Source organism: Magnolia sinica, chromosome 16, assembly GCF_029962835.1.
Source record: "Magnolia sinica isolate HGM2019 chromosome 16, MsV1, whole genome shotgun sequence".
NCBI classification, from domain to species: Eukaryota; Viridiplantae; Streptophyta; class Magnoliopsida; order Magnoliales; family Magnoliaceae; genus Magnolia; species Magnolia sinica.
Genome location: NC_080588.1, coordinates 58,877,991 through 58,892,796, shown reverse-complemented (window position 1 = coordinate 58,892,796; position 14,806 = coordinate 58,877,991). Strand labels below are relative to the sequence as shown.

The 14,806-nt window shown below is 39.3% G+C and overlaps 1 protein-coding gene across 5 annotated transcripts in view; it reads left to right on the top strand.

Moving 5' to 3' along the window:
• Positions 1 to 4,286: 4,286 nt before the first annotated feature.
• LOC131229732 (BTB/POZ domain-containing protein NPY4-like) overlaps positions 4,287 to 14,806 on the top strand; it is a 33,759-nt gene continuing 23,239 nt past the window's right edge. Inside the window, exons 1-3 of one of the 5 annotated variants that reach the window (XM_058225734.1) lie at positions 4,287 to 4,571; positions 4,710 to 4,769; positions 5,709 to 6,452. In XM_058225734.1, the coding sequence (XP_058081717.1) occupies positions 6,391 to 6,452 (62 nt within the window). In that variant the 5' untranslated portion in view covers positions 4,287 to 4,571; positions 4,710 to 4,769; positions 5,709 to 6,390. Of the gene's footprint in view, positions 4,577 to 4,709; positions 4,770 to 5,708; positions 6,453 to 14,806 lie in introns of all 5 variants that reach the window. The other 4 variants (XM_058225730.1, XM_058225731.1, XM_058225732.1 and 1 more) reach the window with 4 other exon arrangements.

The following is a 14,806-nucleotide window of genomic DNA, read 5'->3' as shown; positions in this document are numbered from 1 at the left end:
CGTCTCATCTACACAAAGAAGGATGCCCACAAAGTACCATACAACACAAGTGTTAGTTTTTTTTTTTTGTTAGCTTGTTAGTACACCCACTTTCAGATCACACTTCATTGTTAGCCACTCCCACTAGGAAATCGATGCCAAGACCTCAGTGGTGAAACGAGGTATCACACAAGTGTTAGTGTTGTCCTAGGGCTCTCTCTCTCTCCCTTACTACGGCAAGCCGATGATGGGTAGGTCATTGCCGTTGACCCTGTACAATATAAATTAATGCCCTGGTCCCTAACTCTACTCACGATTCGGTTTTGCTAAATCCCATTGCATAGACGAGAGAGAGAGAGAGAGAGAGAGAGAGAGAGAGAGAGAGAGAGAGAGAGAGAGAGAGAGAGAGAGAGAGAGAGAGAGAGAGAGAGAGAGAGAGAGAGAGAGAGTGAGAGAGTGTGAGTGAGTGAGTGAAGATTTGAGCATGCACTCTCCTTCTCCAGTGAGCTTCGAACTTGACAATGGCTAACACAGGTATGAATGTGTTTGTTTATCTCTTTTTTATTTTGATGCACAGATGATGACTGATAACAAAATCAACTTGAGTTTTGGGATCAAAGTAAAACATGGGATGAGGTAGCCAATGTACGGACGAATTTCATAAAAGCTCACCCACTTGGCGCTTAATTAATACTAGGCATGCTTAGCTATCCAACCTTGTATAGATTACATGAAATCATGCATAAAACCTCTAACTTCACGCGTTATGGCACACCTGAGAAATGGAATAGTGTGAATTTTGAGGAATGATTTGATCTCAACGAGACTAGTTAGATGAATAGATTGGATGCAACATACACACCATGGTGAGCCCATACAAAACTAGTGGTGGGCATTCCATGTCAGTTGTTTCATATGGCATTGCTAACTTGAGTTTTGGCTCTTTGTGATTTATGCAGTGTAAGGTGAACAAAAGATTGCATACCTAATGATGAACGGGTTGGATCTCATGGAAATTTCACCAATGTGGCAGTAGGTGGAGTTATTACTGTATCTATTACGACTCTCGTTTCTCACCCAAAATCCTTTTGATGCTAGAACCCTGCAAACGTTCTTGTGTTAAGCTTATGGCTTATTTGGATATTTGTAATTACATGTATTTTCATGTGAATTTTCTCAAATCATCATTAAATGCATACATCGAACAATATCACATGCATTTGAAAAGTGAAAAGGAGTCATGATCATTCGAAGCCAAAATCTTGGTGGGCCCCACCATGATATATGTGTTATATCCACTCCATCCATTCATTAGTACACATCATTTTAGGGCATGGGCCTAAAAATGAGGCAGATTCAAAGATCAAGTGGACCACACTACAAACATACTGAAGATTGAACAATAACTGTTTAAATATTTTTCCCATAGTGTGGTCCACTTGATCTTTGGATCTGTCTCATTTTTCGAAGCATACCCTAGAATGACCTGGTACCCTAGAATGACCTGGTAAAATGAATGGACGGCGTGGATAAAACATATACATCATGGTGGGACCCCCCTGAGTCCATCTCATTTTACGTATGTAAAAGTTGCTGCTATCAATGCTGTACTATGATTAATGCTTAAAAAGTATAAAATACACCGCGATTCCCCTTATATACGTCTAACCAAACAAGCCCCTAAATTACAAGTTAATTTGTGGTTTACATCACGATATTTTCATAACATCAGTTCATCCATCGTTTGTGCACCCTAAGGAGTTGTATGCCAAGTAGATTTGGGGGGGTTTTGAGGGTTTTAAATCCTCTTGCTGCTTTGCACCATAAAGTAATTGAGGGTTTTAAATCCCCTTGCTGTTTTGCACCATAAAGTAAATGGGATTTTCAAATCCCCTCAAAGAGGTAGTTTGAAATCCAAAGTAAGAGCTTGGATTACATCTAAAATCCTTCCAAGAGTTGCAGGTGTATTATGTGTGTCACTAGACTATTAAATTATTGGGCACATGACCCACTAATGATATCCCAAAACAACTAGATTATTAGTTGTATCACTATAATTACTTTAATATGATGATCAGCACCATCCAAACATTATCCATTTAAATTAACAGTTAAAAATCGTTGGTTAGTCACTTAGACATGATCTCATGCTTGTGGCCCATCTGAGACATGGAAATTCATCATTTTCAGGCAAAGTATATATTTTAGCGGGCTTATTACAATTATTGTGTCAAACATTACATATTCACTATATAATTAGAGATATTAAAGTTGATTTAGTAATTAAATTCAAACCCCTATAAATATACCATGCATAGCCACTTTTGAATTAAAAGTTAATTCCCAATTAAGGTGCCAAACACAATAGGAGGATTTCAAATTGAGGGGGTTTCAAAGCCAGGGCGTTCTGAATCCATTAGGGTTTTGAATCCACGGTCCCAAATGAGTCCTAATGTTCTTCTTGCTGTCAAAACATTGCGGATCAATAAATCAGGTGGGCCACATCACATAGAAAAGTTCAAAAGGAGATGCCCACCTTTGAAAAAACTTCTAAATTGTGTGCGACCATTCACATGCCGTGATTCAAGAGATGTACCTAATTAGGCCAAACGGACACTGCAAATTTCACAATTTCCAAAACTTAGTGGGCCACAAAGCATTGTTTTAAAGGTTTTATGCACAATTTTACATGGTGAGGTCCACCTAAGTTTTGGATCAACTTAATTTTTGGGGTCTAAGGAGAATTAGAGTGGGCTAAAATTATAAATGGTGGACAAATTAATATCACGAAACATCATGGTAGGCCCCCACATGCCAATTCATACACTAATGTAGACACTTTTTCAACCTAATAATTGAACAAACCAACATTCACCTTATACAAGATTGAGAAAGACATTTCCGACTTCATGGGTTGGGCAGTAGGAATTAAGACATCCGTTGAAGTTTCTTTTTATTCTTTTTTCTTTGGGGATATTCAATCCACTATCTTATAGTCTAAAGCAAGCAAGGCTAGTAAGGAAGAAAAGTTCCCATCATATAAGTGACCAGCCAGTCGATCCAAACCTTAGAAAGCTCATTTGTATTGGATCCCTTTTGAAATAATCTCCTTTCAAATGTCCATATTGGAAGTGAGGCACATTTTCCTGCTAAGTAAAGAGCCCTAGTAACAAAAAAAAAAACTCCATGGGGCCCGCATAAATATCATACACCGCTATATTTTAACCGTACCCTCAACAGTTGCAACATTGAATGGCTGGTAGATTTTTTTTTTAAAAAAGCTGTATTATTTGGACAATCCATCTTCTTTACCTTGTGAGTTTAAATGGACTGTGTAAGGAAAAAATCAGACGGCTCACATTCACTGACCCAATCAAGGCAATGCTTATTAAGCAGTCAATCAATTGTGGTTATTCAAATAATCATACATGCGAGTACAAGCTTCTTTTTATTAGTGTTTTATAAGAGGCAAAGGCAGTTTCATTATTTATGAAAAATATTCCACTTGATCTAACTATCTTTGGAGAAATCTAAGAGAATAAGGTAATTTAATGTAACTTACTTAATTTAATGACAATATTTAAAAAGAAGGTACTAGAATGTAAATTCTATAAAACTTATAGAGTATTTTATAAAATTCCAAAAAGGAGAAACTTTAATACTCCAGCGAGAGACTATGAAATAAAAGTTTTGGTTATTAATTATCTAACCATTAAATTGGCGGCCATTTTTTGGACGGTTAAAAATAAAAGTATAGCCAAGAATCAAGTATCCACGAATCAGAGGCCAGGATTCCTCAACCAATTTGATTTTGGACCGGATGGGTCAGCGACACGAAGTGACATAATGCAGTGGCTTTAATTCCAGTTAATATTTGGTACGATGTACAGTTAACAAGAGCCTGCGTATCGAGCATCACATGCTGACAGAGTATCGGACAACACGAAAAAGAAATGAGGAGTGTACTCGTCGAGTGCACTTTGGTGGTACACTCACCTATGATCTGAACCGTTCATTAGACAATCTACAAGTGAAGAATCAAACCCATATGGTCATCAGGTGCGTCACATCTGTCGAACAGAAGTGAACGGTCAAAATAAAATATCAAGCGGTATATCTCTACAGGCTCATGTAGCCTGCCTGATTATCATATTTATCTGAGTTTTGACACATAGAATCTAATCCATGAGAGTCACCTATTTAACGGCTAGGATCTTTCATGAGCCTGCTTAGTTTACTCGTGTGAACTGAATAAACCTATAAAGTGCTTTGGACCGAGTAAATAACAAAGGTAGGCGGCAGCAGCAGCAACAGGAGCAGGAGTGTCAGGTTGGCGTGCGAAACGGTGCAGATAAAGAGAGAAGGTCATGGTCGTGGCTCTGGCCCCCTGATACAAGGGAGAGAGAGAGAGAGAGAGAGAGACTTTAGGAGAGTTTTCTGATTCCGATTTTTTTTGGTGAAGCGATTCCAATGCTCTCATTCGTTTGTGAAAATTCTTAACGAGATATTTCGATGTCATCTCTCTCTGTCTCTGCTTTTTTTTGAAGGGGGCTGCTGCTGCTGATTCCAAAGACAACGAACATTCTTAGCTTGTATGGTTTGGATTGAGAGAGAAAATTTGTGGGGATTTCTCTTTTGATCTGCCTCCTTTTTATCTTTTGGGTGTTTTTCTTTTTGGTCTGCCACTTACTTATGTTACATTGCATGGGGCCATGACTGGAATGGAGCAGAAGGAGCTCTCTGATTCTTGGCTGAGTTGATTTTTAGCTGAAGGAACTCTTTTGGGTGAGGTGGGTTTCTTGATTTAAGATATGATTTTGAGTTGGTCTCAAAAATAAAAAAAAAAGAAGAAAGAAAAGAAAGAAAAAAAGGTGGGTTTTGATTCTTATGTGAGATGGGTTTTGTGTTTTGGTTAGTTCTTTTTAAGGTGGTTTTGAAATTCTCTCTCTCTCTCTCTCTCTCTCTCTCTCTCTCTCTCTCTTTTTGAGGGTTTATATTTTGTTTTATTTGGGGCAATTCTCAACATGTCTTGGGTGGTGCTCCTTTCATCTAGAGGTGGTTTTTTTTTTTGAGTGGATGATTTTCTTTTTTCTTTCTACATATTTGAATGATTGTTTAAGCCACCATTTACAGCCAATCTCATAGATAGATACACACCCAACCTTTTCACCTTTTGGTTACGCAATAGTACAAACCAAAACTGAAAAGGATGGGTGTATGATCAGTCAAAGTAGCTACCAATGACTCTTTCTTTTGTTTTCTTTTCTTCCCTTAGTTTATCCTAAGGTGGTTTTAGCATTAGTATGAGCTGTTTTTCATGGATTTTCCCCCTTCATATTCTTCATGAACTTCATTTGTGGTGGTTTTATTTTTATTTTGCATTGGTTGTTTTAGTTAGCTTTTTTTCTTTTTAGTTCAAGCAGTTTTGATGGTGGTCCTCACTTGATTCTTTTATTGCATTATCTTGTGTTATTTTAAAATGGATTATGTTTTATTTTTATTTTTACTATAATGGTGCCTGTTTATTTTTATTTTTATTTTTTTAAAAAACTTTATCTTGAGCTGTTTTTGGTTTCTGGTGTTGGGTTTCTCCCACTTTCTAAGATTCCCTTCCTTTCTTTTTTCCTACCCTTCTCTTTTCTTTTTTTATTTTCCTCTTTGTAAGATGCTCCTTGTCTACCGTTTTGGTGGTTTTTCTTCTCATTTCAAGATGCTGTTTTCCGTTGCAGGTCTTTTTGTGGGTGTTTGATGGTAATTCAGTGAAGGAATGTGGATTCCAGTGTTTGGGACTTGAAGCTGCAGATCATGCATCTTTAGTGGCTGTTGTTTAAATACAAAGCAAAGTAAAAAAGAAGAAAGAAAAAAAAAGAATTCAGAGCAAATGCATAAACAAATGCTGTAAGGCGGTGTTGTCAGTTTTGTGCTTGTGGGGTTCTTCGATTTTTGCATTTGTTTAGTCCAAACGGTCTGATGGCTATGTCTCCTTGGCTGACCATTTATGTGTGGACTCCGTGGGCCCTGCTGCAGGCCGAGGAAACAAGCTAACTCTTACCATTGAAGAAAGGGGCTTTTAAATTCGGACCCATTTGATCTTTCTGAGAATTTCTGCACCCGTTTGATAAAAAAGATTCTGTCATTGAAAAGAAGAGTGTTTTAAATTCGGATCCCCATCTCTGCTAGATCGAAAAGATTCGGTCTTTGCATACGTTGAACGCTGAAGGTCAATTTTCTTTAGGAGTACCATTTGGGTTTTCCTCTTGATATTTTTTATTGCCATTTCCGGGGGAGTTATCATATTTCAGGCATGTTCGTTAGCCAGTGGTGTGATTGATTTGGTGATTCTCTGAGAGGTGAAGTCGTGGTTTGGAGCGGCAGGGGAGAAGAGAATTGGATCTTTTCTTTCCTGCTGTAATGAAGTTTATGAAACTTGGATCGAAGCCAGATTCATTTCAGACCGATGGGAACTATGTCAGGTGAGGTTTTGTCTGAAGCTTATTTTGGTATTGTTCTTTGCCTGCGATGTAATATTTCCCTGAGAAAAATTCCATGTTGTTGTTGAGTCAATTGTGATTAGGCCATGTATTATTTTCGGAGTTTTTAGTAGGTAGTTGCAGCTTCTTGGAATTATATTCCGTTGCATATCTAACATAGGACTGCTTTTGGGAAATCTGTAAATGTTCTCTGGAACTTCACATATCATGAATTTCTGTAACGATGCCAAATGTTGATGTGTCAGAGCTTTTGTTTTAGTATCCAATTAGGTGGGAGGCTAAGGGTATGCTTGGAAGTTGCTCAGGTAGTGGTACGGGCGATGTACTTTGACCAAAATAATACTTGTCTTGTTTCAGGTAGACCCAAAACAAACAAAATATTATTTTGGGGCATAAATTAAAAATAAATTGCCTTTTTTTTTTTAAAAAAAAAAGATTGAAAATATATATTAAAAGGGAGCAGAAACAACCAAAAAAGAAAGAAAGAAAAGAAAATAAAAAAAAGCAGACAGCCCCCTTGCTTGGCCCCAAATGATCAGTTCATGAAAAAGTAACTGTTCACAATCTAGGTGTGGTGGTTAGCATTGCATGAGGGATCATATGTTTTGATTTTAGTAATTAGGCAGCTTTTATGGGTGCTTATGTTTATGGCTAAGCCTTTCATGCTGGTTGAACTGAAGCTATGTCTGGCATCAATAGCTAAACTCAAACACAGCGCTAGAAGGAAATGAGAGAGGTCTGCCTCCTAATTGTTAATAGAGTGGTAACACCACCATTGTGAAGTGGAAACAAAGCAGTCCTAGAACTTTGGCAAAGGTCGCATTTATACCCTTATCTGAACTTGGATCCATGGTTTATGATTGTAAGTTTGTAACAGATAAAAAAGAAGGTTTAGACCTGTAGGTTGTACTTAATGCTTTTAACTAGAGGTGTACACGAGTCGAGCCGAGCCGAGCTTTGCCCAGCTCGTGCTCGACTCGGACAGCTTGAGTCTCAGCTCGTGCTCGGCTCGGCTCGGCCTTCGAGCTTGGAACAGCAGCTCGTGCTTGGCTCGGCCGGCAGCTCGGTCCAGTTCGAGCTGAGTTCGAGTTCGAGCTCGTAACACAAGTTAGAAAAGACCTGATCTTCAAAAATCCAAATGAATAAATAAAAAAACTGAAGAACTACTAACTGAATAGAGAGGGATGAATTATTGGATGATAGCATCATCAACGATCCCATTTACCATCTCGGCTGACAACCCAGCAAGCCCCGACGAGAGGTGTGCATACCCATCGAAAAGAAATTACAGGAGAAGAAGAGGGCAACAACGGCGCCGAGGAAGCCGAATAAGGGAGCAGTTTTGTTGCTGCTGAAAGTAGAAGACATCTTCTCCTTGCTTTTTCTGCTGCAAATCTAGGGTTTTGCTCTCTCTCTCTTCCCGATGTTTTTGGAGAAGAAGAGATTTTTGGATCCGAAGTATTATATGATTGAGGAGATTTCTCGATGGATGCTGGACACGAGAGAGAGAGAGAGAGAGAGAGAGAGAGAGAGAGAGAGAGAGAGGGTCGTACACTGGACAGATTTGGGAATTTAGGGATTTGGTGTTTTTTAAAAAAGAATAAAGCGCCCTCGAGTATTTATATATAATATATTATATTATTAATATACCCGGTTTTCAATTCGAGCCGGTCCGAGTCGAACCGAGTCCGGTTCGAGCCAATACTGAGTCGAGCTCGGGCAAGCTCGAACTCGGCTTCCGAGCTCAAAAAATCAGCTTGACTTGGCTCGAACTCAGTTTTGACCCGAGTCGAGTTGAGTTGAGCGAGCTACCGAGCTAAATCTGCTTGTGTACAACCCTACTTTTAACTTTTCTCATGAAAGTATGTTTCCTTCCCCTTCAAAGACAGATGCATATAAATGCACAAAATAGTGCTGCATCCTATTTTAGATACTAGCAATTCTTCTCAGTGTATAGAAGATCGTGTTACGGCGCCAATCATCAGTGTTCTTGGCCTGAGCTAAGGTGCAACGCACAATCGCGAGGGTCGCAGACTCTTGCGCTCCCTCTTCCTCATCACTAGGGGTTTTTACTGGCTCATATTCTTCCTCATCACTATGGGTTTTTACTTGCTCATATTCTTCCTCATCACATTCACTCTTTGGGGGCACTACTTCTACTTGCCCATTAATAAGGAATACTTTGATGCCCTCTCTCGTGCCGCACTGGTAGGCAAAGTGACCAAACTCCTGATACCTAAAACGCCTAGTTGCCCCACTTCCACGTGAGCTAGACCCGACAATTTCTTTACCCTTATCATCCTTGAGCTTGGACTGAGAACTGTTGGAAGGTTTGTTTTGGTATCCAATATGAGGTTTAGCCCCAGAGGGGTTGGCCTTAGCACTAGAATCGCGAAAGTCAAACCGCCTTCCCATAGATGTTTTGAGGTATTGCTCGACGTCCAATACTACTTGATACAACTGTTTAATAGTGTCTATGTCTTTGGCGAGCAATTCTCTCCTAATGTCAGGACGGAGGCTCGTTTTAAGGCTAACAAGGGTGAGTACGGGGTCCTCATCAACCTTGCAACGGGTCAAGTACTCTTCGAATTTCTCAAGGAACCCTGTCAAAGAGACTTCCATTCCTCAACCAACCGTAAGTGATAAGAGAAAGGGAGATATTTCTCTTTAAGTGTTTCTTTCATCTCTCCCCAATGGACTATTGGGAGCTCCCTCGCTCTTTCTTTCTTTCGCTCTACCGTCGCCCAAAACCTCTTTGCTTGGTTTACAAGCTTCATCTTGGCGAATCGGACGCGAGGAGCATCCGACATGTCATACCATTCAAAATCGTGGTCCATATCCGTCAACCAATCTAAAAAGGCTTTAGGGTCCAAGTGGCCTTCAAACGTAGGGGCGTCTACTCTAACTCCCTTGAGGAGTTGCGCATTTGGGTCATAGTGATCATGATCTCTCTCACGGGGTGGGTGCACGGGTGCGTGTCCATGACCAATTCCTTGGCCACCCCCATTCCTTGGTCTAACATCCTGACCACCTGCTTGAGATTGAGCATCTTCCCTAATGGTGGGATTTGCCCCTAGGGAGGCCTCTAGTTGGGTAATGCGCGCATTAAATTGCTCAAGGCGTTGGTCCATGCGTTGTTCCAAACGCTTATCCAAAGAATCAACCTGCTGGGTCAACCTGTTCACTGATTCTTGCAATTGCTCCATGTTTAGTGTAGGGTGCAAGCCAAAACCACGACCCGTACTTGTGGGCATACAACTACTAACTCAACCTAAAGACTTTCTACTGCGACTATATGCACCTAAATGAAACTAAATGATCTTATGGGACTTTATATGGGGACAACCACACAATGTCACTAAAACTTAGCAATATAGCTATTAAAATAAAGGGATAACAGAAAATTCCAGCAATGTGAGTTGCTAACTTTCTGTTAATAGAAATTTCAGCAGCTTGTATAAGGATTTATGGATCTCTAAACAGCTATATGTGATGAGACTTGATGTATGATGGACATAGACAAACTAAACCCTAAACATGTGATGTATTCCCCTATAAGAACCCTAGGCTCTGATATCAAATTTGATGCAAGACATGAAAATTAACTATGATATGCAAGATTTTAGGCTTTAGATCAAACTAATTCATAAACATTTACATAAATTTTCCACATCCCACACAAAAGTCCAAACATTCAAGCAAGGGGAATTTGTGTGGGTACAGGCCTACACATGTTAGGGATGGACCAATAAAAATTATGAGCCAAATGATACTCAAAGGGAAGTAAAACTCATCCACATATGCACAACAATTAGTCCCTAATCCAAGGGATTCACCAATATCAATTCAGAGAACCCTAGGATTAGAAAAAAAAGGGCAAAAAAATTGAAATAATGCAATTTAGGGTTAGGGTTAGGGAAAATATGTATCAGAGGAATAAAATAGGCAAAAATCTGAACCTGGAAACAGTCCTTGTGGCGGACAGCGGGCCAGGCCTGACACACGTGTGAGGGGGCCCCGAATCCAGAAATCACATCCTAGGCTCTGGTCGGCCAGGGGAGGGCTGCAAAACTTCCGAGTCTCGTATCGATCGGATGCACGGTCTGTGCGTGGTGCTCCGCCGAAGTTTCAGCTCTCCTACAGGGCTAGATTATGGAATTCTATAGAAGTGAGGAAAATTGCTGCAATAACGGACAAATTTGAAGTGCGGATGGTTGTAGGAGATGAAAAATAGCGATGGTGGAGGGTGGGAGCGAATCGGGATAGATGTGGCTTCGCACCACGGTAGTCAGCCCTTTGATGAAGGGAGGGCTTCGCACCCAATTGGATTTTCATAACCCAAGAACTCAGAGGAGTAGAAAAAAACGTAGAATTTTATTAATCTTCAATGAGAAAAAAACCCTACAAGGGGTGCCTATTTATAAGAAAACCCCATACCCCAAAACTTGCGCCATGTGTGCAACTTATTACTTGACGATGAAGTAATAAAAAATAATAACTAATCAAAGTAATCTAAACCATCCATGATATTCTAAATAACATTAATAAGCAAGACCTAAAATATGAGATTAATTAGACTAGTGGGCCACGATCATGAGAACCCATGATGGGCTTTACTTGACTATCGGGCCCACTCCTACGAACCAAAACTCGGTCTTCTAACTCGGAGGCCCTCCCTAGACGTCGTCATCGATCCAGATCGATAATGGGGCTCTCTTTCTCCTTGCGTACGTGTGTAGGGGGGGCGGCGTGCATGCGCGTGTGCGTGTGCGCGTGATGTCCCAATCACATCCTCTCTCCGCAGAGGACAACTGTGAAATCCACCGGGAATAGTTTTGTGACTTTCATGCCTTAAGGACACCATTTATTGTAAATTATTGGAGAAATCACTCAAGTGGCCATCTGTGTAGAGTGTGAATATTGCAGAATTCTCTCCTGTTATTAATTGCATTGAAAAAAAATTTCTTCTCAGGGCTAAATATTTTTAATTGTAGTTTTTAGCCCTTTTTCTTTTTTTTTTGGGGTGAAGATTGCAATGATTACCTTTCAAGTGATTGCTTTTCCTGAAATGAAGATACTGTTGGGAAAAAAAAAATACCATGGCCTGGCAGTGCTTCAAATGGACCAAACCAAATAGCTCCTTCAATCAATGAGAAAATATTGAAGTGTCAACATTTCTTGCACCATGTAGAGGAAAACACCTGAAAGCAAGGAGAAAACTGAGTGTTCTCACAGTATCAGATCGTACAAGAACCTTGACCAAAAAAATGGTTTGAAGAGTTCATCCTGTGGGCCATAACTACATGTCATTGCTGCCAGGGCTATATAGCTTTATGCCATTGCTGCTAGCATCAATGTGACCGATGCTCATTAATCGTGGTAGATTGGTGTCTAAGGAGTGGCTTTGTCATTGCCACCACTTCCAAAATATATAGTGAGCCTAGAATCTAGATTCTCATGTACACACGGTCCATATAGACCTTAATTAACTGATTATATGGAACGGTTTAGCTTACAAACTTTTTAGGCAATGTAATGAATAGAACCGATAAATTCGTAGTTTGATTGCTAATCAATGTTATAAAGAGTGAACTAATTTATGTTGTTGGTCACTTGGGCGGTTGGGCCTAATTTAAGCCATCTCAATCTAGTTGTTGTACAATTCCTAGTTGTGGTGCTGATCATGATATTAAAGGTTCCTAGCTGATAAAGTGTCTAGATGTGTCAAGTATAGTGACTTGATAGATGTGTCAAGTATAGTGACTTGATTGACCCAATCATCGGCCTCTCCATATATAGACATTGAGGAAGTTCATTAGCGGCAATGAATTTGGGTGCAACCCTGTCTTAGGGAATTGAAGAGTGGATTCGGTAATCTTTTCCACCAAAGTGGCCGTAATTGAGGAAACTTTCTAGTTCTTAGATTCTTTGGGCAAGACATCCGGTGTTACCATCATGTATTAAGGCTCGCTAAGGTTGTGTTAGCAATGTTATTGCGAAAATTTTATCATCGATGCCCCATTATAGAAGACAATTATATATGCAGTTTGAAATTGCCAAACCAGTATGGGGGGAGGAAGATGGCAAAAGTTTAAGATTGACTTGCATAGCTTCCATTCCGTATCAACGTAGTGTGTAGTCAATGACATGTACCTCTTCATTTGATTGGACGCCGTCCACAAATCTGAAGTCAAATTTATAAGTGATAGTAATTTCAATACATCTTTCATCTTTGCCTTTTCATTTAAATACATTTTCATGCACACTCTCTTTGCACCATGATACACGACATCTCATCAACCTTAGGATTAAGGTATTTGCATAATTCCTTGAATACTTTGCTCTCTATGAATCTAAATAGTTTCTCGTCGATTATAACTAACCTTGCAATAAACTCTTTCACCTTCTCATTCTCATACTGATGAGTCATGATGCTAGTTTGAGAGTCCCCTATAAATGGGGAAAACACGAGCATTTGTTGGCCTCCACTTGCTGTTCTTGATCGCTTGGGACATTGTGAAAGGTGTTTGGAATAATGAGTAGTTGTCGACCGTCGATGTTTTTTGAAAGTTGTATTGCAATGCGAACATATAACTTTCGTCTCACCACCTCTCGTCTCTTCATATATTTCTTCCCAAATTGCCAGCCTTTTTTTCCCCCTTTACCCGTAGCTGAAGTTTTTACGTTTTTATTTCCATCGTTTGCCTCCACATGTAGAGGAGACGTGGCCGACACACCGCACTAGGGGTACTTAGAACTTGCTCACTAGTCATCTATAATCCCAATTTGTGAATTTGAATGGTGCCATTCTAATTTGTATGTGGGCATCCCTTAAAGTCCTAATGTCTCTATGAATTTAATTCTACTTTTTATCCCATTTAGTAATATATCACGTACTACATACACAATTTACATGCGAGCTGAAAATTTGGCAGCATCTCCCCATAATTCTCCAAATACGTGCAAAATTCTACATTGATTTAGTACCATCAACAATATCTGTTATTCATATAAGTGGCATTCAATCAATATAGAACAATATATTCAGAGAATAAATTGGGAAATGCACTGAATTTTTGACTGCATATAAATTGTGCAAGCAACATTAAGTACATGATATACTACCAAATTATCCACAAATTTGGACAATTTAAGAATACATATAGAACAAACATTATTAAACCAATAACTATAACAAGATCTGCTATGAAATCACATTTTTTGAATCGCACAAGATTGTTATAGACATTGGATAATACAATGTAGTTCTACATGGGTTCTTAAACGGGTATGTACATTATTAAATACGTATCTAAACACATTAGTCAATGTCAATGTATTCCGTATCGGTAACGATGGACATAACAGTCACCACTGTTACCGATATGGGTATTGGCCGTATCGACCGATACGGTGCCGTAATGACCGTTACGATCCTTGTAATGGCTGAAAAAAAAATTTGCCCGAAAAGTTCTGAAAAAATATTTAGAAAATCCAAAATAATGTAAATATTCCAAATATGTATTGATTTTTTGTTTTGAACATGTTTATGATAGTGTAACGGTCCACTCTTCGGTGAGAGTGTTGTATCTAGTTGTCTGGTGAATTTGTGAACATGGTTATGTGTCTCTAATATTTACACATCACAATCGAGCATTAGAACTAGAAATTAGAACAAAGGCATAAATACTATTTTTTTTTTGAAAAAATAGCCGTCGAAGTTTCTAACTGTTATGGGGGTAAAGGTGTTATGTCCCGTAACGGCTAATATTGTCTCAAAAACCAGTTGCACCTTTTCACCCTCGTATCGTGTAACGTTCATGGCTGCTACCTATATATATCGGCCTTTACGGATGTAAGGTACAGGATACAGAACACCTTGGTTGACGTGAATGCAATTAACCAATAACCACAATTATTTATGAGTCCAAAAATAAAAATAACACAATTAGAATTCACTGTAGAAAATACAAATGTAATCTAATTTTACATGTTACTATCCATAAATAAAATCATGCACAATTATAAAGAATTCAACTATAGAAATCTAGTGCAATTATATTTATACAAATTACAAATCTAAGTGTCAATTAGAGTTAACCTGACACAACCCAAACTAATCTGACCCAACTGATCCAACCCGACCCACCCCAACCCAACCCAGCCCTCACTTGACCAACCCATCCCCCACCCTACCCACACTCAACCCAATATGACCCACCCCCGACCCAACCCAACCCCCACCTGACCCAACCCAGCCCCAACCTGATCCCTAAACCTTCTAATTTGTAAATTAAAACTCCAAATCTCAATTTTGGGATTTGAGATTTTCCTAT